General features: G+C 33.0%; 3 protein-coding genes across 3 annotated transcripts; 1 reads left to right on the top strand and 2 right to left on the bottom strand.

Annotated features, from left to right (window-relative positions):
- The first annotated feature begins 9 nt into the window (after nucleotides 1-9).
- LOC114726295 (uncharacterized) lies at nucleotides 10-1891 on the top strand. Its single transcript, XM_028912878.1, has 3 exons — nucleotides 10-318; nucleotides 1127-1224; nucleotides 1340-1891. Exons 1-3 carry the CDS (start codon nucleotides 264-266, stop codon nucleotides 1613-1615), a joined length of 429 nt encoding a protein of 142 aa, XP_028768711.1. The 5' UTR covers nucleotides 10-263; the 3' UTR covers nucleotides 1616-1891.
- A 1891-nt stretch (nucleotides 1892-3782) lies between these two features.
- Nucleotides 3783-4181, bottom strand: LOC114726092 (tabersonine 16-hydroxylase 2-like). The gene has a single exon (XM_028912659.1). It carries the CDS (start codon nucleotides 4179-4181, stop codon nucleotides 3783-3785), a length of 399 nt encoding a protein of 132 aa, XP_028768492.1.
- A 4878-nt stretch (nucleotides 4182-9059) lies between these two features.
- LOC114726083 (cytochrome P450 71D11-like) lies at nucleotides 9060-11615 on the bottom strand. The gene is made up of 2 exons (XM_028912651.1): nucleotides 10701-11615; nucleotides 9060-9662 (listed from the first exon to the last, which is right to left on the bottom strand). The coding sequence occupies exons 1-2, from the start codon at nucleotides 11613-11615 to the stop codon at nucleotides 9060-9062; spliced, it is 1518 nt and encodes a 505-aa protein (XP_028768484.1).
- Between the last annotated feature and the right edge of the window lie 13359 nt (nucleotides 11616-24974).

The raw sequence follows: 24974 nt of genomic DNA, 5'->3' as shown, positions 1-24974 counted from the left end.
CTCCCTGCCATTCAATTCGCCCGTGAACATGAACACTGAAACCCTAGGGCTAGGGTTTAATTGTTCTTTCGATTCCCTGCATAAAGCAAGCATCTTTTTCACTGGCTTTGGGATTTTATAATTATTGTTATATTCTGCGACTCTCAATCTTTATTTATTGAGATTCGTTCTGGTGGAGTTTGGTCTGATTGATCGCTCTGTCTTTGCTTCGGTTCGGACTTCATCGTCCTCTTGGGGCTCAAATCCATGGTCATCAGCCTACGATGGACCCGGTGCACCCGACTACGCCTCCAGTTGAGCACGAAGAAGATGAGTGGGGTACGGTATCTTCCTTCAATTTCCTTTTTTTTTTTGGTTGCATCGATGGGGTCAGTAACAGAGTTGGGATGGATGAATATTTGATCGTCGTATTCTGATAAGTGTAATTTTTCATTTCTCAATTTGAATAGAACATAATTTAATACGCCAAGTTGTTTTGCATTCTGTTGATTTTTATGGATTGTTAAATCTGGGCGGAATTCGTGTAATTCACACTGTAGATAGACTGTGAAATTCATTGTTAATCCTTTCTTGTGAGTTTGTGAATTTGTGAAGTATGAACATTTTTTCCTCTTATTACAGACAAACAGTTCCGTTTCATAATTCATAATATACTCGAATGCACATATCAGCAGTTCTCAATAGAGTTTCAATTTTGTTTTGGTATATATTTTCAAGATAACTAACTCGTCAAAGTCTATAACATTCTTGTGGTAATAGAAAACAAAAGAAAAATACTGGATACATTCAAAACCATGTTCGTCACTGCCCAGCCACACCCAGGTATATGTGAATACGCATAGCCTTGAAAGATTTGCCGCAGAATATGCAACTCCTACAGTTTACAGCCCTGAATATTCGCTACAGTATGAAATTGAACAGGGCTTTAGTTGTCAGTTTCTGACTTTGACTAGGAAGCTGGTTTGTTTCGGTTCCCTGTCAGATATGGTGCATTTTAACTCTGTCTAATGTGTTCGCCAAAAATAATAAAAGACTCCGTCTGATGTTTATAAGTCTCTTGTGCTAGACCGGGATGGCTTTGTTCGCCAGACACACACTTATCATCTGTGACTCTATTTGGTTGTAGACACTGATGGATTTGTGATTCCAAGTTTGGGAATTGGAAACTCAGATGAAAGCAGACCTTCTGCTCCTGTTATAGAATCCTCTAATTCTCCTGCACAGGTCAGCCGAAGCTCGTGTTGTTTCTAATTAAAGATGAATCATAAATTTGGAGCTGGTAGATGATCGAATTGGCTGGACACATTGTGTGATGCTTACTCTAATTGTTTCTGTGCAGCCTAAGAAGGAAGAGAACATTTATCTGGGACCTCACGGAGCGCCTCCATCTCACTCAAAACAGCAAGAACTAAACTCGTTGAGCCGAAAGCAGAGATTCAAGCAGAAATTGAAAGAAGCGGATAAGAAGACTAGTAGCGGGATGGGCAGGGAGAATAAGATAGATAATCTGAGAGAGCTTGTGGGTGGTGGTAGAGAAAGTAGGGGTATGGCAAAGGGGTCCCCAAAGGACTGGCTAGATCCGCATTGCCACGAATCTCAGTTTGAGAGGAGGTGACATAATGCTGTAATTGGAGGTATTATCTTTCTGTTTATTGAGCTGCTCTTGAAGAAGTTGCACTCTGTTTTATTGCCTGTTTTTTTTTTTTTTCCCTCCCTGGTAGAGTTTGATGATGCATTTCTGGCTGAAGTCTCGAATGTCATGTATCTTGACAATAATTTTACCACTTGACCTCTTAATAAGACATGAAGGTCTTGCTGTGGCTGTGGCCCATGATATCATCTACCTGTTTATTGAGGTACTGTTGGAGAAATTGCACTCTTTTTAATCGTCCTTTTTTTTTTTTTTTTTGGGGTGGAGTTTGGTGATGCATTTCTTGCAAGAGTTTCCAAATTCATCTATCTTGGCAATGATTTGCACGCAAGTTTTCTATGTGAAGGTTATATGCTTACTTTGGCATTCCTATGTTAGAAAGTCCCTTTTTGTCATATAAGCTTTTGAACCATTGTGGTTGTCGAAGTTTAGTCCTCTGATTTAACCCTGTGATCATATCATACAAAATATAAAATGTACAAGGAATCTCACTATCCAGGAGTTGTGAATATTGAGGCTTTTGTTTGAAAATTATTATTCTTATTATCGGCTCTGTGCTTCTCTTTGCCCCTTCACTTTTTTGAGTAGCTCTTCAATTTTTCTCCTCTCTTTTTCCTGGAGAATTTTAGCTGTTTTCTTGCAAACAAGGCCAACCACTGCCCCACCCCCACCCCCACCCCAAAAAAAAAGGATATATCATTCAACCAAAGTAAATAATTATAGGGCGTGGGGGCAAAGTTCCCAGCAGAGGAAAAAAGAGGGCATTCAACTTTGAAAATAAAGGCAAACAACTTTATCGGATCCAACTTTACCAACAAGATAACCTGAGTTAAGTTTATTGGGAGTGGTTCGTAAGTCATAACTATTCGATTCAGTAAGTGGGGAAGTTCTGCCGTGTCGGCATACAATATTCCCCGCTCTGAATCGAACGGCTGAAATTTACCAGGCTTACTTGATAGACAATCAATTCGTGATTTCAACGCTAAATTCACATATTATTAGTATTATAACGGATGGATGTCACATCGGTACTGGCAATATCCGGCGGGAAGATAACTCAATGTTGCGAAGCAAAATGAGTAGTGGGATCCTAATAACCAATATATATGTATACACACACACGCGCGTATGCATATATAATAGAAGTGTGCAAGTTGTGATTATAATTACCAATATACTCCCTGCACCCTATTCACAAGAGACACTTTTTTGAAGGGATATGTTTTTTTTATTTTTTATAAGAGATATCCTGGAGATGTTTAAACATTTGATTTTTTTTTTCATGTTTACTCTCAATTAATTACATATTTCCCGTATTATTTTTTCTTCCACATATTTTCTCATTCTTGTTTCACTTATTTTCTGTTCTACCCACATTTTTTTATAGATGAGGATGTTTTTGGAAAATAAACTACTTTTTTTATACTTATTATTTTTATTTTTAATTAATTTTAATCATTTTTTTGATTAATATAATTCAGTTAATCGTCTCGTATAATAAAAAATGGAGTGGAGGGGTTATAACTTTTCCATCATTTTCCTGAGATGCGACGTGTGTGTAAATTGTGGGACTTGTGTCGTGGAAGGTAGGTTTCAGGGGGGCAGACTAGAGATGAAAGGACGCTCCCCATATTTGTGTCTTCATCGGACGAAGCTAACACAGTGCAGTACAGGTCCTTGATTAAAGCCACAAAAAGGACCGTACCAAAAAAAAGGGGGCACAAAAAGGAGCGAAGGCCCAACAAATGGCTCGGTCTTTTCGGAGGCCTTTCTTTGTAACCCAGATTCAACGGGTTACATCACAAAACTAGCTAATTGGTCGGGACAAAACCAAATGTGAGGAAAGCATATACATATGTATATGTGTATGTAATGTATATATATGCGGTACAAAGTTTTCATAAATCTTGGAGGAGAGATTGAATAAATGAACGCTTATATAATATGATGGATCCTGCCCATCTAGAACACTTCATTCTGAAATATAAACGACTACAGCCAAATCATCACACTATATACGGAGAGATTGACGAAATGAGAAATACTAGAAAGAAACACAACCCAGAAGCTGCAATATTTTCGCTAAAAATTATATATATATATATATATATATCGAGTCTAAAACAGCTTTTCAATTTTTGAACGGAAATGGCGCAGGATAGCAAGAAATGGGAATGGCAAAGAGATCGGCATCAAGAGCAGAATGTCCAGCGAGAAGTTGCCAATCAAAATGGAGCAAAAGATTGGCAAGAGAGGTTCCAGGGCAAATCCTTCTTCCTGCTCCAAAAGGGATGAGCTCAAAGTTGAAGCCTTTGTAATCAATCTCAGAATCCGAAAACCTTTCTGGCAAAAATTCTTCGGCTCTTTCCCAACAAGTTGGGTCTCTCCCAATGGCCCAGGCATTCACAAACACCTGAGTTCTTGAGGGTATTGTGTAGCCATTAATCCCACAACTCTCACTGCTCTCTCTTGGAATCAACAATGGCTCTGGAGGATGTAGCCTCATCGTCTCCTTCAACACAGCCTTCATGTATTTGAGTTTCTCGAGTTCTTATTCTTCTTCATTCACATACCCTTTCTTCTTAAACACTTGCCTCGCTTCTTCTCAGCAATTCTGGGTTTCTCAGCAATTCCAGAATTACGTATTGTAACAGTGTCGATGATGTTTCAGTTCCAGCAACAAATACGTTCTGTAATTTATTTTGGAGAATCATGCAGAATATGAGAGCAGCTTATTGAACCATCAGCCATTTCAAAATTTTTTATCTTTTAATCACTTGTGTTCGGAAAGTTTGTTTCCTCTTGTTTATTAAAGCTTACATTTTTTATTTTTAAAATGTATGGAATTTTTAAAACTTTGTTTAGTCATTAATTATTATTAAAGTTTTGCGGTTTTTCTCAATTATTGTAGGCTAAACAAATTCTCTAGTGCGCTATATGGTGCAAACATATATACACACACCCACATAGAATAAACGAAATGAAATAAAAAAATTATAAAATTTTAATAAAGGACCAAATGTCATTAATTAATCTGTCACTGATGATTCACAATTTCACATTACTGTTATTTTAAAAGTTGACACTAAAAAATTGACAGTAATAATTCAAACTTTTTTGGGAAAAAAATTTTAGAGAAGCCTAAGTGATGATAACTATCTAATTACTGTCTAGGGTTAAACTAAAGGCTGGTCTCGTTAGGCTTGGGTCTTCTTGATAAGAAAAACCACGTATAAGTTCTAAAAATTTATTTTGTTTTCCTTTTGATAACGAGAGTTACAATACTAAAAATTAAAAAGACTAAAAACCTGTTGAAATTCAAGAAAGCTTGAATATTATGATTTTAAAATGCTGAGGGAGATAAATATGATTAAAAAATAAAAAAAATTAAAGTAGTCCCTCAATTTTGAAAGCATCAAGGGTTAGCTAAAAGGAAATACTTAGGCGCATGCACTATAATATTACTACCTCCTGTCCTTATTATAAGACCCCATTTGATTTTTTGTTTGGTCCTAATTACAAGACCCCAATCCATTTTGTCTCTCATATTTATGTATTTTTTTCCAAGATAATCCTTCTAATAATGATAGTTTTAGCCAATATACTTAATTAGCAAGGATATTTTAAGAATGACAATACTTATTTATTACAAATAACTAACTTAACTTACTTCCTTAATCTCTTCAAATAAGTCAACTGGGTCTTATAATTATTAGGACCGGAGGTAGTAATATATTATAGCTATATAATACTCCTTCAGTCCTTAATATAAAACCGAATTCTTGAATTAGTTTTAGTTTTAAATATAAGACCCATTTCTCATATTTATTAATTTTTTCTAAATTACCTCTATAGATACTCTCTCAACCATAATCAATTAGAAGAGGGACAGGAGGTATTAAGAAAGATGATTATGGTGTTTTAGAAAAAATGTGTTACTTTTCTTATAATTAACTAACTTACCTAACTTTCTTAATCTAATTAAATTAGTTAAATAGATCTTATATTAATAACCGAAAAAGTATAAAACGTACAAGTTATATATTACCAAAATGGGGTACAAGTTATGACGGCCCCAAAGCCAATAGGGTGTGTTTGGATGAAACCAAACCATGGTTTAGAAAAGTGATTCTGGAGAATAGATTCTGGAGAGAATAGATTTTTTGAAGAATAGATTTTGTAAAAAAGTGATTCTGAGAAATGAGAATGTTTAGATAATTGTTACCAGAAGCACTTTTTACATGTACAAATTACTAAAAAGGGCATAAGTTAATATGACAATTATATAAGGGATAGATTTTATAATATATTTTGATTTGAAGGAATAAAATTGTTAATAAAATAATTTTTACCAACATAATTAATAATATATAAGATAATATAATTAATAAATAATTAATATGTATATATATTTTTAAATTATAAGATTAAATATGTTTATAGAAAAATGATTATTTTTTCTAATAGAAAAATATTAATTTGCTTTAAAGATTTTAAACATGAAATTCTATAACATTTTTTCCAAAAGCATGACACTCTCCAATTTTTTCTAAAAACAAATTCAAGATGCTTTTTCTAAAACCATTGTTTTGGGGTCAAAACCATGGTTTTGATTTTTTTATGGGTGTTTGGGTCATTTTTTCTACAAACCATGGTTTGGGTCCTCAAACCATGGTTTGGGGAGACACTCAAACACACCAAGTTGAAGAGGTTTGAAAGAAAACCCGAAAGTTGCATGCAAAGTTTACCAAGGTAACAGATTTCACGTTGTTGATTGTTAATGGAGATTTCCCATTGTGTTCTCTCAAATTCAAGAGATCATACGGAAGACTCTTATCTTCTCTCCTGTTAATACTCCTACATACTCCCTCGTCGATAAACTTCTTAAGAAGCACGTCACATTTCCGATGAATCTCCTCGAATCTCCGCCTCTCTCCGGTGATCACATTAAGCCATTTCTGTGAAGGAAATAAATCGCTCACACCGAAACCCTTTACACTATTCACCATCTCCTTCACAACCGAACTTAACGCCTTTTGATCTATGGATGGATCACCAAAAGCTGTTCTCGTAACAATTACGAACGTCAAGGCACGAATCTTCTTGCTCAGGTTTATTGCATACCCACTATTTGTAGAAATGTCTCTTACGAATTTTCCCACTTCTGCTTACCTTATGGACTGGAATGACCTCACTCGTTTCGTACTGAACAGTCGGAGCGTGCATAGTTTCCTTATATGCTTCCAGTAGAGTCCGTAAACCTAATCTCACTGGAATTGTACATTAGGATTTCTGCACTGAGAAGATTGGGCCTTTGAGCAAAAATGAGATCATTGGTTTTGAACACTTGTTTGGCAACTTTAGGGGAGGAAACCACTATGGTTGATCTTTCACCCAGCTTGAGATGCATGAGAGGGCCATACTTTTGGGCTAAGTTTCTGAGGGTGACGTAGGGTTTATCATAGCCAATAACAAGATCGTGTATGCTTCCCAGAAAAGGAAGATTCCCTGGCCCCGGGGGAAGGTTCTTGTGGGTTCTAGATCCGCTTCTGACTCTGAGAAAGATCATCAAAGACAGGATAAAGAGTAGAAGACTCAAAGACATGAAAATGGAAGGCGAGAAGAGGAATTGAAGCTCCACGAAGAAACGAAGATGGGGATCAGGTGAGTTGTGTGGGTTACGTTCGTGCATGCATACACGTTATTTATAGTCATTTTGTTGATCTTGTTCGGTAGGGATAATAATCTTGGGATTCTTTTTTCCAAATCATTAAATTATGGGGACCAAACTACTTGTCTTTCAAATGGGGCCACCAAATTTTATTATGTGTGTATGTGTGTGTGAACAATGTGTCGAAGTTAAAACATTCTTAAAAAATGAAATAGGCGGTTCTATAATAACTAAAATTTAATTGAGAAGTAGTTCAAACATTTGAATCAATCACAAAGAACATCCGCATGGCGTCATTTAGTATTTTCTTTGAATTTATAAATTGTGGACAGTCCCAGCGATAGAACTCAATATGGGCACAATATCGGTCTCTACAAATCTCTTATATCTATAGCCAGGAATTCCGATGCAATCTCTTCTCGGGCCAGGTTGAAAACTGAGAGGAAAAAAGGAAGAAAGAAAGCGTTTAGGTTTAGGATTAAAGGCTCTGAAAAAAGGGGTCAGGCTGGACATTAAGCTTATTTCTGTTTTAATTACTTTTTAACATATCTTATTCTCACAATGCTTAATTTTAACTAATTGTCTGCCTGAGTTCCAAATCCTAATGACGCACATTTTGCCTCTCAAGTTCAAATAATTGCACTCTCTGACTCTCACTTGCTCATGGCTCTCAGCCAACACACACTCTCGTTTGTTCTTTTCTTGGTCTTTCTCACTGTTCATTTGTTCTACTCAAGCAGTGGCAATCTGCGGCCCTGCTCCTGATGATTTTTGTTTGGTTGTATTGTGCAATTTGGGTTTTACAACATTTATATGTAGTTCTTTAGATTTGTATTGTGAAAGTTGGACTTTGTATGTGATGATGTGAAACATAAATTCAGAAAAATAATCATTTGGGCTTATCAGCATGGCCTTGAGTCGCTCAAACAATAAGAATTAAGCTTTTGAGCTTGAGTCCTTAGATTGCATAAGATTGAGAGTTGAGACCGTTGTACTCTTTTTTCTTAATTTTTTTATTTAATTCAATTATTAATTTTTTAACTTTTATTTATCATTGTATTTTGTAAATGGTACATTGATGACAATCGCGCGCGGGCACACACACGATCAACATAAATGGTAAGATTATTTGATGTGGTGGCAATGAGAGGATACATATCTGTCTATAGGATCTTGGACTTTTGCAGGGTTTCCCAAGATTGATGTCAACCACACAATTGCTAGGGAGTTTTGTTTTGTATTACATGAATAAAGTGCTCCCTGTTTAGACGCTCTCATAGGAAAGAGATCATATATATAGGAGCCACATTGACTCTACATATATTAATAATGCAGTAATATCTGTGGTTCTTTTCAGTTTAAAATATAAGTCACTTCTAATTATCTTATTCGAATCAAAGAAGAGCGATTAACTCTTTTTTTTTTTTTTGGTTACAAACAGCAATAAACTACTGAGCTATATCAGACAGAACAAAATTGACAGCCAAATCAGGAGGTGAGTAAAGAAAACTTATTCCCTCTGCAGCACTTAGTGATTAACTCATTAATTCTATCATAAATTGAAAGAAGTTTTGATTTTACATCTATTTAAATCTGTCTCGCCTCTCTCTTCTTTCTTCATATCCAATGTGTATCACCAATAAATAAAAGGTAAAATTAAAACATGATAATTACTAACTACTAATTAATAATTTAGTAGGTGACTTATACTATGGCTCAAGAATTTCTCCCAGGTGATCAACGACTTTGTAGAATTGAAGAGGCGGTGTGATGATAAGAAATAGGAATGGCAGAGAGATTCTCATCAAGAGTAGCGTGCCCACTAAGAGGAAGTTTCCAGTCAAAATGGAACAAAAGATTAGCAAGAGGAAGCTCAACATTAGCGAGAGCAAGAGTGATTCCAGGGCAAATCCTCCTTCCTGCTCCAAAAGGGATGAGTTCAAAGTTGGAGCCTTTAAAATCAATCTCATCAGAATCCAAAAACCTCTCTGGCAAAAATTCTTCGGCTCTTTCCCAACAATTGGTATCCCTCCCAATGGCCCATGCGTTCACAAACGTCTGTGTTTTTGGGGGTATTGTGTAGCCACTAATCTCACATATCTCACTGCTCTCTCTTGGAACCAGCAATGGCAATGGAGGATGTAGCCTCAACGTCTCCTTCAACACAGCTTTCATGTACTTGAGTTTCTCAAGTTCTTCTTCATTCACGTACCCTTGCTTCTTAAACACTTGCCTCGCTTCTTCTTGTGCTCTGCGCAACAGTTTTGGGTTTCTCAGCAATTCCAGAATTGCATATTGTAGCAATGTGGATGATGTTTCGGTTCCAGCAATGAACACGTCCTATGAATTTAATGGAGAAAACAACCATATGTTTATCACTTGAACATCAACAATTTCTCATGATCGTCTATAGTTTCCTCTAATGAGCTTGCTAATAAATTAAAATCTAAATTTTGATGGTCGTAGTTTAAAAGTAGTTTGTAAATTAAGAAGCTTAAGTTAATAGCCTGGAATCCATTTGGAATCAGAAGCTTCAGACATGGTTACTGTCAATAAGCAAGTTCGTCTTCCGGACACCATCATTTTTCACCAAAAGCTACTTTACGGCATGATATTTCTCAAATAATACAAGTCTTTTTTCTTCTCTTTCTTTTAAGATTTGCAATCAAAATTATTCCTTTAGAATGTATAGTCATAAATTCTGTCATATTTCTTATTGAGTACTCTGACTGATCTTTTTAATGAAAATCATTTTGTCTTTTTTTTTTTTTTAAAAAAAGAAGTTTAAGGTAATAATTTTTAAATAATTTAAAATTTTTAGGTCCACTTAATATTCCACTACATAAAGGAATAAATTATCTCTTAAAAATCTTTAAAAACCTTGTTGATAAATAATTTATATGTTTTCTGTAAACGATTTTTGGCCCTAAGACTTAATATGATTGGGTTCATGTGGTCTAAACTTTTTGCTATGTAAAACAAAAAAAATTGAAGTCATTTATAATAAAATTTATTATGTTTAGATCTTTGATTTCCTTTTCATTTTGGAAAAATTAAAAAAAATACTATGAAAATTGCAAAATCACAAATCAAGACCCATTACAAGACTTGTATAGGTTTTGATAACAATTAAATGGTAAATGATAACAAATTTTTAATAAAATGCCTGATTTGCAATTTTATAGTTTTTACGGTTTTTTTAATGATTTTTCCTTTTTTTGTCTTGTTTTTTTAAAAATATTTTTGGGCAAATGGTGCTTCTTATAAAATAATTGGCCAAGTACACACAGCCACAGGGTCTGTGTTCTGCATATACTACCTACTGTCACTCTAAGCAAGATCATATCATAACTAGGGTCGGAGTTAGGATTTTCTTACCAGAATTACAGATTTGGCATTGTTGATTGTCAAGCGAGCTTCTTCTGATCCGCTGTGATCTCTCAAGTTCAAAAGATCATACAGAAGACTCTGATGATCTCCTTCTTCTCCGTCCCCACTCTTTGAATCGTCGATGAATTTCTGAAGCAAGGTGTCACAATTCCGGTGAATCTCCTCGAATCTCCGCCTCTCTCCGGTGATCAAAGGAAGCCATTTCTGCGAAGGAAACATATCGTTTACGCAAAAACCTTGAACCCGAACCATCCTCACCATCTCCTTCACAGCCAAAATAAACGCCTCTTGATCTTTACATGAATCCCCAAAAGCTGCTCTCGTCACTATCACAAACGTCATTGCATAGATCTTCTCCCACAGGTTCACTGCACGCCCGATGTTTGTAGAAATGTCTCTGACCATTTTTCTCACTTCTGCTTCCCTTATTGATTGGAATGATTTCACTCGTTTTGGACTGAACAATTGGAGTGTGCATAGTTTTCTTAGATGCCTCCAACGGATTCCATAAGGGGAAAAGGCAACCTCAGAGGAATTGTACAGGAAGATTTCTGCACACAGAAGATTAGGTCTCTGAGCAAAAATGAGGTCGTGCGTTTTGAACACTTGTTTGGCAACTTCAGAGGAAGAAACCACTATGGTTGATCTTTCTCCAAGCTTGAGATGCATGAGAGGGCCATGCCTTCGGGCTAAGTTTCTGAGGGTGACGTAGGGTTTATCAGAGCCAACAACAAGATGGTGAATGCTTCCCAAAAAAGGTAGCTTCCATGGCCCTGGGGGAAGATTCTTCTGGGATCTGCTTCTGGCTTTGAATAGGATTGTGATCAGTGAGATGATGAAGAGAAGGAGACTCAATGGCTTGAAAATGCCGGGGAAGAAGAAGAACAGGAACTGAAGCTCCATTGAGAATGGAAGATGCAGATCATAGGTGAGTTGTTGGTCAGTGATGGTTGCTATTTATAGGCATTTGATGATCTTGATTTGTTGTTGAGAGGCTAAGCAAGTTTAGTAATATGAAACTAATTTTTCATTTTTTTTATAATTCGTTAAGTTGGGCAATTATATTTCCGTTGTGCATTCATTTAATTAAGTCGAAAACGCGCTAATATATTGCAGTGAATTGTGAAATCGATAAACCTGTTACTTATATTTCTGTTGTGCATTCATTTAATCTTGTACTCAAATTCTTACCAATTAGCTTTACAATTATAGAATTATCTCACATAGAATTATAGCTTTACAATTATACTAATTTTGCAAGTAATTTTCTTTCAGGTCGTGGTTCACTCTAAATTTATATTGAATTGTGAATGAAAATTGGTATATGTTGCCCAGAGAGTAGAGAGTAGAGAGTAGAGACCAATAATCTTATATTTGCATGATGGGCATTTTACTGTTTTTATATAGAAACAAATGCAGAAAATATTCATAATTAAATTATATTCTTCCTAAAATTAATTAAAAGAAAATCCCATATAAATACTATTTGAATTCTAAAATTTCAAATTATTATTTCAAATTTCATAAAGGACAAATAATTCTACAGGTATTAATTTGGAATTTGCAAATTTGGTAAATTACTTTCATGCCCTTCTCTCATTTTACTTTTGTCTTCTCTCTGCTCAAATTTTCAAAATAAGAGAGCGTTTTTCTCTCCTCCTTCAGGTTGTCTTCTTCTTCAAATGGGGGTGTTGCGTAGTGTAGAGGGCATGGAAGTGTTACGGCAAAAAATAAAAAGAGGGGATGGAAGTGAGTGCGACTCAATTTTGATAAGTTGGGCACTAATTTGTCCACAAGCCAAGAGGAAGAAGTGGGGAGAACAGGGAAACGAAGGCGAAAAAAGATATGATGGTTGGAATGAAAAATCAAAGTGAAACAAGCAATTACAGAAGTGAATGGGTGGATTAAAGTTTGTATAAAGAAAGAGACCGAGGAAATAAAATGAGCGCATCAACCAAATTTTATTGACACGCTCTTATTTATCTTTTTGTTTTTCCTTGCCTTCTTATTCCTTCATGCACACACAAACACGAGTATTTTTCACACACGCCTGCCAAAACCAACTCATGTCCATTTGAATATGCACTTCGCAATCACCTTCACTATTTTATTTCCTTTCTTCCCAACCATCTATAAACCCACCTCCCTTCTTTTACCAATTACAAACTCTACCATGTTTCCTCATTTAATATTATGGGATATGTTTTGTGGCTTCAATGATAAGAAACTACTCTTCTGGTCTTTAATATGAAACCCAATTATTGAGTTGGTTTTGGTTTTAAATATAAGATCCATTTTTTATATTTATCAATTTTCTCTAAATTACCCCTATGGATACTCCCTTAACCATAATCAAGTAGAAGAGGGAGATGAGGTATTAAGAAAGATGATTATGGTATTTTAGGAAAAACGTGTCACATTTATTATAATTAACTAATTTACCTAACTTTCTTAATCTAATCAAATTAGTTAAATAGATCTTATATTAAAGACCGGAGGAGTATTTGATCTTGGTTTAATCTTAATATTAACTTGTCATTTAAATATATATGGTGTAGTTGCTGTTATGGGACTGCTGGTTTTTTATAAATACTATTACTTTAGTGGTAAATTCCATTGCAAGTATAGTAAATCATGAAAGTTACTGTCAACATGTTTATTATGATATATTTTAATTGTATTAGTCTACTATCTACTAATTTTTCAAAACATTTACCCTCTTGTTCAATTCCTCCAAGAGGTTATATTCGGTGAAAATTGACCAAGTCAATAGTATGAAAATGATTAGATGCATCTTTTAGGTTGTCAGTCACGTTACATGTCTAGTCAATTTGTCTAACTCAATCTCCTCAAATTGCACCAAGTTGGAAATTACTAATAACAAGTTTCAAAGTGTATTATGAAAATGATCAAATGTATTTCGCAAGCTGTCAATTACATTACATATCTAGTAAAATTGTTTGGAAATGATTAATAATAGATACCAAAATAGGTTATGGAAATGGAAATGGTCAACTTTATTTATCAAGTTGTCAATCACGTTACATGTTTAGTAAAATTGTTTGGAAATGGCTAATAACAAGTTGTAAAACACATCATGGAGATAGTCAATTTCATTTCCCAAACTGTCAATCACATTACATGTTTAGTAAAATTGTTTGAAAATGGCTAATAATAGATAGCAAAGTGGGTTATGAAAATGATCAAATTCATTTCACAAGTTGTCAATTATATTATATGTTTAGTAAAATTGCCTAGAAATAACTAATAATAAGTTGCAAAACACGCTATAGAAATAGTTAGATTCATTTCTCAAGTTGTTAATCACATTATATCTTTAGTAAAATTGTCGGAAAAAGACTAATAACAGATTACAAAATGTTTTATGAAAATGGTTAACTTCATTTCACAAATGGTTAATTACGTTATATGTTTGGTAACTTTCTTCAACTCTATCCCTCCGAGTTTCACCAAGTTTGTTAATAGCCAATAACACGTTACAAAATATATTATGAAAATGATCAAATTCAATTTAAAATTTGTCAATCACCTTGTAAATGTTGTCAAAGGCTTGCCTGATTATAATAACACCCAAAAGCATGAGATGTTTTTCATCTCACTTCAGTGACATTTTAGTCTTTTCATCAAACTTTGCAAATCCTATATTCCTACCTTATACTCATTTAGTCATTTCTCTTAGTTTCATGGCTTATTTATCTTTTCAAATTTCAAAAGGTATTTTTAGGGTCATTTTCCCATTAATTAATGATAAAATCCAGAATTTTTACGCAACCTACGTGTGATGATTTGGAAGTGCATTATTTTCACGTGGGAATCAATATATTGGCCCAATCTTGATTTATAAAGCTTGAGGACCCCAATTTACATGGAGGACAAGGCACATGAATATACAGTACGTTTATTGTTCATATTAAGCTTGAGGACATCAAAGGGACACCTGGACACCGTTATTTGGATATAGATATAATCCCATACTTAGTATTTTTTTTATTTATCAGACTATCATTAAAACTTAGGGCAAGTTACTTATAATCGATATTGTAAGTGCTTCAATTAATCACATTCTATCTTGTCTCTCATCCTGGAAACGAATAATTAATTATTAATGTTAAAAATTATAGTTACTAAAACAATTATAATTTTAATTATTAACTGCTTTTAAGCAAGGATCAGGTAAAACTTTTCTGTGCGTGTATGTAACGAAAGAAATACAAATGGAAGTAAAGTAAAACTTCTTTATATTTAAGGGAATTAATCATGGTATTTTAAGAAAACATGTCATATTTATTATAATTAACTAACTTATTACCTAATTTTCTTAATCTAATCAAATTAGTTAAATAAATTTTTTATTAAAATCCAGAGGAGTAATATTTTGATTTTATATAATTCCAAAATTTTTTCCTACGTCCGTAAGATTGAAGTGAAAATATTCTAAAATACCTTTGATACAAAATTACAAAGATAACATGTTGTTCGGTAACTTATAAATAGGTGTTCAAACAGTGACAACCAAGTGCTAAAATTTTGACAACTAATTTTTTTTCATATCATTATTTATTTATTTATAAATAAATACTCGAGTTCATTAAGAATCAAACATTAAACAATACAAGAATTTAAGCCTCCTAGTGAATATAAAAGTTACCATCCAACCTTGGAAAAGTTTCGCAAGATAATTAATTGTGGCTAGGTTTTTCCTAGAGTTACATAACAATAAAACCTGCCGATCCCTACCTATGATTAATCTAGCATCATCAATAATGTTCTTAAAAGGCTGAGAGCTATCACAAATCCTAAAACATAAACCAATGGCTTCTATACAATCAAAATAAATTACTTTTTCGATTCTTAATATAAGAGCTAATTAAAAAGTTAATATTGATCATATATATAAGACTTATTTTACATGTTTATTATTTTTTTTTTCAAACTAACCCTATTTTTATTCCCTCAACAATAATCAAGTAGGAGATGGAGAGGGAATTAAATAAAAAACTTAGGGTGTTTTAGAAAACACACATCACATTGACTAATTTAACTAACATCATTAATCTACTCAAATTAGTTAATTAGATTTTATATTAAAAATAAGAGGAATATTATATTTTGAAGCGCTTGGACCAACACAAGTTCATCATGATTACCATGAGCTAGGCTCTAATGGAGAAACCAACATAAATTTTCTGTCGAAACCACAAATCCGGCTATCCTTCTCATCCTTTATGATTCTTCCACAGCCACTTGTACCATTACGAAGGACTGACCCATCGATTTCTAGGTTTAGCTGTGTGACCATTGGGAAGGCAAGGTCATCATTTATTAAAGACTTGCACTGTTTTACATCTAGTTTATAGTGCAAATTATATTATAAATTAAATATTATATTTAGAACTGGAAGTAATATATTGAATTGTGAAAATCTGCACACGTTGTTTATTACGACAACATGCATCATAGGCATCTTGGACTTTTTACATTGAAAAAAATGTTCACTTCAATTTTTTTTTTTTTTGCTAAAACATAGGTATCCTCTTATTGGAGGTAATTCTATTCAAGACACTATTGGATACTAAATGTAGACACCTCTTCCAATTGGGATTCGAATCTTGGTTCGTTATATTGTGAAGGATTAGTTCCTTTTACTAGACTCAATCCTATTAGTCGTTCATTTCGACTTTAATTCACGTGAAAATTAACAATGGACCGATTTTGGCTGTATTGTGATTGGCCCCGAAACGGAATCTAATGCCTGCAGAACAATGGACATGGGGTGACATTATTGGTTTCAAACGAGGGCGGCTACTACATGAGACCTATATAATTTTACAACGCACGTTTTCACATATGATTTTAGTGTAGTGTTTTATTATGTTTGGATGAAAATAAAAGTAGAAAAAGATAAGATAGAGAGAGAAGAGAGAAGAAAGAAGAAAGGAAGAAAAATTGTTTTTGTGTTATTGCAAAAGAAATTAAAATAATAAGGAAAGGAAATGAAGGGGGAAAACAAGCATATGCGCACTTTGTAGCAGCCACATTCAATGGTGTATGAGGTAAATTATATTTATCACCCAACTATATCTTATCTCTAAGAAATAAACGTTGATATAATTCTATATATGTTCGTTTTTTTTTTTTTACTTGAGTTATAGCTCTTGTTAAAATGATATTGAATACTCCTCCAGCCTTAAATGTAAAACTTATTTTGTAATATAAATTATATTACAAAATGAGTTAGAAAAGTATTAAAGTTGTTATTAAAACAACTCGGTTTCTCAAAAAATGTCTCTCAAGTTTGTGATGAGTTTAGATTATAAAAAAATTGTGTATGATAGCATTTTTTTTTATCATTAGCCACTTATTTAACGTGTGATGAGATTACTACTGTCTGTATAGTTTAGGGGAAAAAACTCGAAATAGGGACTGGTTGAACAATTGGTGAAAATTTTGGGGAGTGAATATTATATTTCTCCTTTTTAAGAATAAATTGTAGTGGGACACCCTTGTGGATGTATGCAGCAAAGAAGGGAACCCAATAACTACGAAAGCCCAGGTGTTTTGGGCTCCAGTAGGCCCACTGAAACCAATTACCGGTATTAAAAAATATTAATTTAATTACTCCTTCGATCCTAAATAAAAGACCCATTTTGTAGTATAAATTCAACTACAAAAAGGGTTTTATATTTAGGACTGGAGGAGTATCTTTAATAAATGGACATTATTTTTTTCTAAAATACTCCCATCAATTATGTGCATTAGAATTATCCTTTGATAAAACCTGATTAACATGCGCAACCACCATAGGATTATTTGAGTCAAAATAGATAAATATCGAAAACAAAGTGGATTGAAATCTAATATATTTAGGATCAAATAGAATATCTAACTAATTCTTATATTAAAAATCGTATATGTTTTTTTTTTCTCCCAAGAAAGAGTAAATTCATAGCACAATTGTCAGAGGCTTGTCTAAGAACTTGTTGAGTAGAAAATTAAATTGAAGAGTCCAGCTACATATATAGGTCAAGCCCTAAACTAGAGTTTTCATATAATCTTTGTTAGTTTATATTACTTCTCTATGTATATTCTTTTTTGGCCAACAACTTTTCTATCTCTATAGGTTTTAATATAAGATTTGTTGTTTAAAGCATTAATTTTTTGTCCTTTAAATATCATCTGCTTTGGCATTTCTAAATAAACAACATCGTCTAATTAATGAACTTCATGGAGTATAAGTGAAAAAAAGATCAAACAAGTTTAATTAAATTTGTTAATTTATGTAAAGCTATTAACAATTAAAAGAAGATTTTAACTGTGGACAAAAAAAAAACAAAAAAGTAATATGGCCCACCCATTTTCCATTGTCGCTCCCCAGAAATGTTCAGGTTCGTATTCATTGATCCTTTTTTGATGGACATGGACGTACAGAATGCGAGATCCACTTCCAGCAGAACCAAAGCTTCACCACAAATTGCAATTTAGAACCCTCCACCCACTTATTTTTATTTTGTTTAAAAACAAAAAGAAAGCAATGGGCTGGCTAATGTAGACAAAAAAAAAACTTCCATGAGTTCTTTCCGGTGTAATCTCTTAGTTGTCAAATCAATTGGTACCAACCAATAGGGTTGGGTCTAACAAAAGGGATTAGTTCCTCATAACGTAGCGAATCAAGGTTTGAATTCTTTCTGGGAGAGTTGTCCACATTTAGTGCCCGACAGTATCTTGAAATGATTGTCTCCAATAAAAAGATACATATGTTTTAGCAAAAAAAAAAAATCAATTGGTGCCAGGTGAGAGTTTATTTAACGGAAGAGATTAATCAATATTTGACCTCACGGGGTTCTCACATTTAGTATACAATATTGTTTTGAATACGATTGTTTTCAATAAAAAAATACCTATGCTTAGCTAAAAAACAAATACCCGTTTGAATTAAACATGAAAAATTGATTTTATATTATAGAAGGTAAATATGTGAATGACGTTTTTGTTTGTTAGGTACATGTAATCTTTTTATTGAAGGTAATTATGTTCAAAATATTGTTGGGTATTAAATATTGATACCTCTCCTGACGAGATTAGAATATAAGTTTACCTTGTGAAAGACTAACTTCCAATCCGCTGATTACGTGAAAGGCGTTTTATTTCATAAAAGATGAAAACACTAATTTTAAATTGATCCAAACAGCTGCAGAATTTGACATCACTAAAATTTTATACCCGGAATCAAATTGACGTGGCAATATGGAAGACAGAATTTAATGATTGAAACTTGAAAGAAACTTTTAAATCTGCAACAACCATGAATCAGTTATGACTTTTTTCTTCTTCCTGTGGTTCAGTTAGTTTGCTGCTACCTTTGGATGCCACTGCTAGTTTTCAGCATTAAACTCATTATTCGCGAAGAAAATCATACCTGGATTAATTATTAGTTTTGCAGATATTTCTAATTTTCTTATTGTTTGCTCTCCAAATATATACATGCATAAGGAATCCAATTTACAAACCATTTTGTCCTAATCTTAACATTTAATTTAACAAGTTTTAACTATACTTGACTTGCAAATAATAACACATTTTCGTAAGAATTCCTGATTTGAGATTTACTAATTTTCATAGTCTTCTAATGAGATTTTCCCTTTAATTTAAACTAAAAACAAGGGATGGGTACTAAGAAAAAACTTCCATCCAACATGTTTCCAAACATAACAGAAAAAGTGAACTAAAGTGACCAACAAAAATACCCATTATATGAAAAAGCATAATTATCTTAACACTGCACCGCACATGTTCTCACACAACGAATCACAATTTAATTGGTAGGAGGATATGCTAACTTAAAGATTAAAACTTCAGTAAATTCTCTTAGGGGAAAAAAAAGGAGAAAACAAAAAAGATGCCAACACATATACCTTGGGATGGACTTCAGAATCCAGAAGTGTGCAGATTCTTATTCTTCCATCACAATGTGATGAATAGGGAGGAAAAGCATATCAGATTCACAGAACATAATCTTTAACTGCTGATTACAGCTAGAAGCGTCCGCTGCTGATTTTGAAGAGAACAATGGGACAAATTTTTATATTATGCATAGGTATATGGATTTTAACACCAATAACAAGTTTTTGACTGGGTTTAAATAGCCATTAGGCATGGGAAGCGACAAGAATGTATTGTTGAACCAGAAATATGGTTGTCTTCATGTACACTGCAATTATGAATCATGAACGTTCTGTACTTCTTTTGCATGCCTTTTTATACAGGAAATGAACGACTTCTTTATACTTTAGTACAAATAATGGTCTCCTCATGTCAGAAATTGTCATTTTTTTAAACGAAGAAAAAGGGGCTGGTAGGGCCAAAAACAAAAAGTGCTTGGGAGCAGGCAACAGTGGACCAGCTAATGAATTTTATTTTAACAATATCAGACGAGCTTCAGGACAGAAATGTCAGGGTCTGATGACTATGGACGCTTGATTATACCAGATACAAAGAAGCCTCCCCTGATTTATACAAGGGTTGATACAATTGTATTAAAATTCATTAATACAATAAAAATTAATTATTTTTTCAATCTTTAATATAAGAGTTAATTTAAAAGTTAATGTTATCCTGTATATAAAACTTATACATGTTTATCAATTTTTTTCAAAAAATTATATTAATATTTCCCAACAATAATCAAATAGGAGAAAGAGGAAAGGAGAAAAGAAATTTAAAAAGATATTTATAGTATTTTAAAAAAAACATATTATATTATTTAATTTAACTAATATTTTTAATCTACATAAATTAATAACTAGCTTTTTATCATGATTTCCATGAGCTAGCTCTAATGGAGAAAACCAACATAAATTTTCTGTTGAGCCACAATCCAACTATCCTCTTCATCCCTTGTGACTTGTCCACGGCCACTTATACCATTACAAAGGACTGACCCATCAATTTCTAGCTCTAGGCTCTAGCTTGATGTGACTGTTGGGAAGGCAAGGTCATCATTTATTACAGACTACAACCGTTTTTAATTTTATAAATCGGAAATAATATATTAAATTGCACCCGATGGGCTTGGCCCGTTTTTCCGGCTCTATCTAGGGTGACCGCATGGGACCTTTGTAATTTTACAACATCCGTGTCACGTATGATTTTAGTGTAGTGTTACATCATGCTCGGATGAAAATGAAGTAGAAAAAGATAAGAGAGAGAGAGAACAAAGAAAAAAAAGGAAGAAAAATTGTTTTTGTTATTTGATTATTGGAAAGAAATTAAAATATAAGGAAAGGAAAATCGTTTTCTTTTACTTGAGTTACAGCTCTTGTTAAAATGATATTAAATACTCTTCTAGTTCTAAATGTAAAATTTATTTTATAATGTGAATCATGTTACAAAATGAGTCAGAAAAACATTAAATTTGTTATTAAAACAACTTGGTTTTTCGAAGAACATCTCTCAAGTTTGTAATGAATTTAGATTGTTAAAAAATTGTGTATGATAGCGTTTTGTTTTTTTTTTTTTGTTTTAGATCATTAGCCACTTATTGAACGTGTGATAAGATTGTTAATGTGTGTATAGTTTAGAGGAAAAAACCCTAATGCAGAGAGAGGAAAACCCGAAATAGGGACTGGTTTAACAATTGGTGAAAATTGTGGGCACTAAAAGTTATTTTTGCTCCCTTTTAAGAATAAATTGCAGTGAGACGCCCTCGTGGATGTATGCAGGAAAGAAGGGAACCCAATAACTACGAAAGCCCAGGTGTTCTGGGCTCCAATATAACTCAAGGCCTACTATATATTGCCTTTAGTATTTAATATAAGAATTAAATAACTAATTTATAGATATTAAAAAATTAATTTAATTATTTTTAATAAAATAAATTTATTTATTTTTAAATGCTCTAATCAATTATGTGCATTAAAATTATCCCTTGATGAAATCTTATTAACATGTGCAACCACCATAGGATTATTTGGGGTCAAAATAGATAAATATTAAAAACAAAATGTATCAAAATCTTATACATTTAGGGTTAAATTAAATCTCTAACTAACTTTTATATTAAAAACCGCATGTGGTATTTTTTTCCCGAAGAAAGAGTAAATTCACGGCACAATTCTCAAAGGCTTGTCTAAGAACGCGTTTCTATCCATATAGGCTTTATTAATATAAGATTTGTTGTTTAAAGCATTAATTTTTTGTCCTTTAAATATCATCTGGTTTGGCATTCCTAAATAAACAACACCGTCTAATTAATGAATTTCATTGAGAATAATTTTTTTAAAAAAAAGATCAAACAATTTTAATTAAATTTATTAATTTATGTTAAGCTATTAACAATTAAAAGAAGATTTTGATTGTAGACAAAAAAAGTAGACAAAAAAAAAAAGTACTATGGCCCACCCATTTTCCATTGTCGCTTCACAGAAAGGTTCAGGTTCGTATTCAGTGATCCTTTTTCGCCGGATATGGACGCAGAGAATGCGAGATCCACTTCCAGCAGAACCAGATCTTCACCACAAATTGCAATTTAGAATCCTCAGCCCACTTATTTTTCTTCTTTGAGAAAAATGAAGCAATGGGCTGGTTAATGTAGATAAAAAAATTCCATGAGTTCTTTCGGGTGTACTCTGTCAGCCGTCAAATCGATTAGCGCCGGATGAGAGTTGATTCAACGGAAGAGCTTGATCAATATTTAAATTTCAATAAGTTTTCACATTTAGTGCTTAATATTATTTTGAATATGATTATTTTTAATAGAAAAATGTCTATGTGTAGCTAAAAAAAACACTCTTTTGAATTAAACGTGAAAATTTGATTTTATATTGTAGAAAATAAACATGTGAAGACGTTCTTGTTTATTAGGTACATGTAATTTTTTGATTAAGGACAAACGTGTTCAAAATACTGTCAGGTATTAAATGTTGACACCTCTTTTAATGGGATTTAAATATGAATTTATCAAGTTATGAAAAACTAATTTCTTTCGCCATACATAACGACTATTGATTATGTGAAAGGTGTTTTGTTTTGTTTTGTTTTTTTTTTTGACCGGATGAAAGGTGTTTTGTTTCACAAAATATGAAAACGCTCATTTTAAATTGGTCCAAACAGTTACAGAATTTGACATCACTAAAGTTTTATACCCAGAATCAAATTGACGTGGCAATAGAATAGAGAAGAAAGAATTTAATGATTGAAACTTGAAAGAAACTTTTAAATCTGCGACAACCATGAATCAGTTATGATTTTTCTTCTTCTTGTGGTGGTTCAGTTAGCTTGCTGCTGCATTTGGATGCCACTACTAGTTTTCAGCAATAAACTCATTCTTCGTGAAGAAAATCATTCCTGGATTAATTCTTAGTTTTGCACATATTTCTAATTTTCTTATCGTTTGCTCTCCAAATATATAAATGCATAAGGAATCCGATTTACAAACCATTTTGTCCTGATCTTAACATTTAAACACATTTTTGTGGGAATTCCTACTTTAAGATTTACTAATTTTCATATTCTTCTAATGAGATTTTCCCTTTGATTTAAACTAAAAACAAAGGATGGGTACCAAGAAAAAACTTCCATCCAACATGTTTCCAAACATAACAGAAAAAGTGAGCTAAAGTGACCAACAAAAATGGACGCCGCTTCTCTCCTTTTTCCTTACCATTCGCTGCCCTCTGCTACCCTCAAAGCTGCAACGCTTTGAGCGAAAAACAAGAGAGAGTGAATGCTTTTCTGTTAAAAAAAAATCCAATACTCTAAAATATTTTTTCAGTTTCACTAAATATCCTAAATTAATTTTTAATACACTTACCACTCTAAAATATTTTTCTACTAGTACTCAATAGTTAACTCTCAGTGTCCTAAAATATTTTTTAATAGCATCTAGTATTTTGACATCCATCATATTAAAGTATTTTTCTAATAACACCCAATATCATAAATTAATTTTTAGTATATCTAACACCCTAGCATTTAGTATCTTGAAATATTTTTCATATAATATTTTATAGTCACTAAAATTTAGTTCAAGATACTTGATACTACTAAAAAGTACTGCAGCATGTTGGATGTCATATAGATGTTACTAAAAAAAAATTTTTAGCCTGCTAAGAGGACCAAAAATTATTTTACAATACTAAGTGCTATTAAAAAGTATCTTAGAATGTTGGGTGTTAAATATTGGGTGCTACTAAAAAATATTTTACCTCGCTGAGTGCATTAACAATTAATTTAGGATAGGAAATGACGCTGAAAAAATATTTTAAGTTATCAGATTTTTTTTAAAAAATTAAAAAAGAGCCCTCACCCTCCCTTGCTTTCACTCAAAACGGCGCAGTATTAAAGGTACAGGAGGGCAGCGGATGGCAAGGGAAAAGGAGAGAAGCTGCGTCCCACAAAAATACCCATGATATGAAAAAGCGTAATCATCTTACCACTGCACCGCACATGTTCTCACACAACGAATCACAATTTAACTGGTAGGAGGATACACTGACTAAAAGATTAAAACTTCAGTAAATTCTGTTAAGAAAAGAAAAAGGAGAAAACAAAAAAGATGCCAACACATATACCTTGGGATGGACTTAACAATCCAGAAGTGTGTAGATTCTTATTCTTCCATCACAATGTGATGAATAGGGAGGAAAAGCATATCAGATTCACAGAACACAATCTTTAACTGCTGATTACAGCTAGAAGCGTCCGCTTCTGATTTTGAAGAAAACAATGGGACAAATTTTTATATTATGCATAGGTATATGGATTTTAACATCAATAAAAAGTTTTTGACTGGGTTTAAATGGCCATTAGGTATAGGAAGCGACAAGAATGTATTGGTGAGCCAGAAACATGGTCGTCTTGATGTACACTGCAATTATGAATCATGAACGTTCTGTACTTCTTTTGCATGCCTTTTTATACAGGAAATGAACGACTTCTTTATACTTTAGTACAAATAATGGTCTCTTCATGTCAGAAATTGTCATTTTTTTAAACGAAGAAAAAGGGGTTGGTAGGGCCAAAAACAAAAAGTGCTTGGGAGCAGGCAACAGTGGACCAGCTAATGAATTTTATTTTAACAATATCAGACGAGCTTCAGGACAGAAATGTCAGGGTCTGATGAATATGGACGCTTCATTATACCAGATACAAAGAAGCCTCCTGATTTATACAAGGGTTAATACAATTGTGTTGTCTCACTGTCGAATGTCGATCATTTATTAATTGGCTACTGGTTTTGTTTTG

The sequence above is a fragment of the Neltuma alba genome, unplaced genomic scaffold, assembly GCF_004799145.2.
Source record: "Neltuma alba isolate B1F8T4 unplaced genomic scaffold, ASM479914v2 tig00002420_pilon, whole genome shotgun sequence".
Classification (NCBI taxonomy): Eukaryota; Viridiplantae; Streptophyta; class Magnoliopsida; order Fabales; family Fabaceae; genus Neltuma; species Neltuma alba.
Note: the sequence above shows the minus strand (reverse complement) of the source record. Positions and strands in the feature narration are given on the sequence as shown.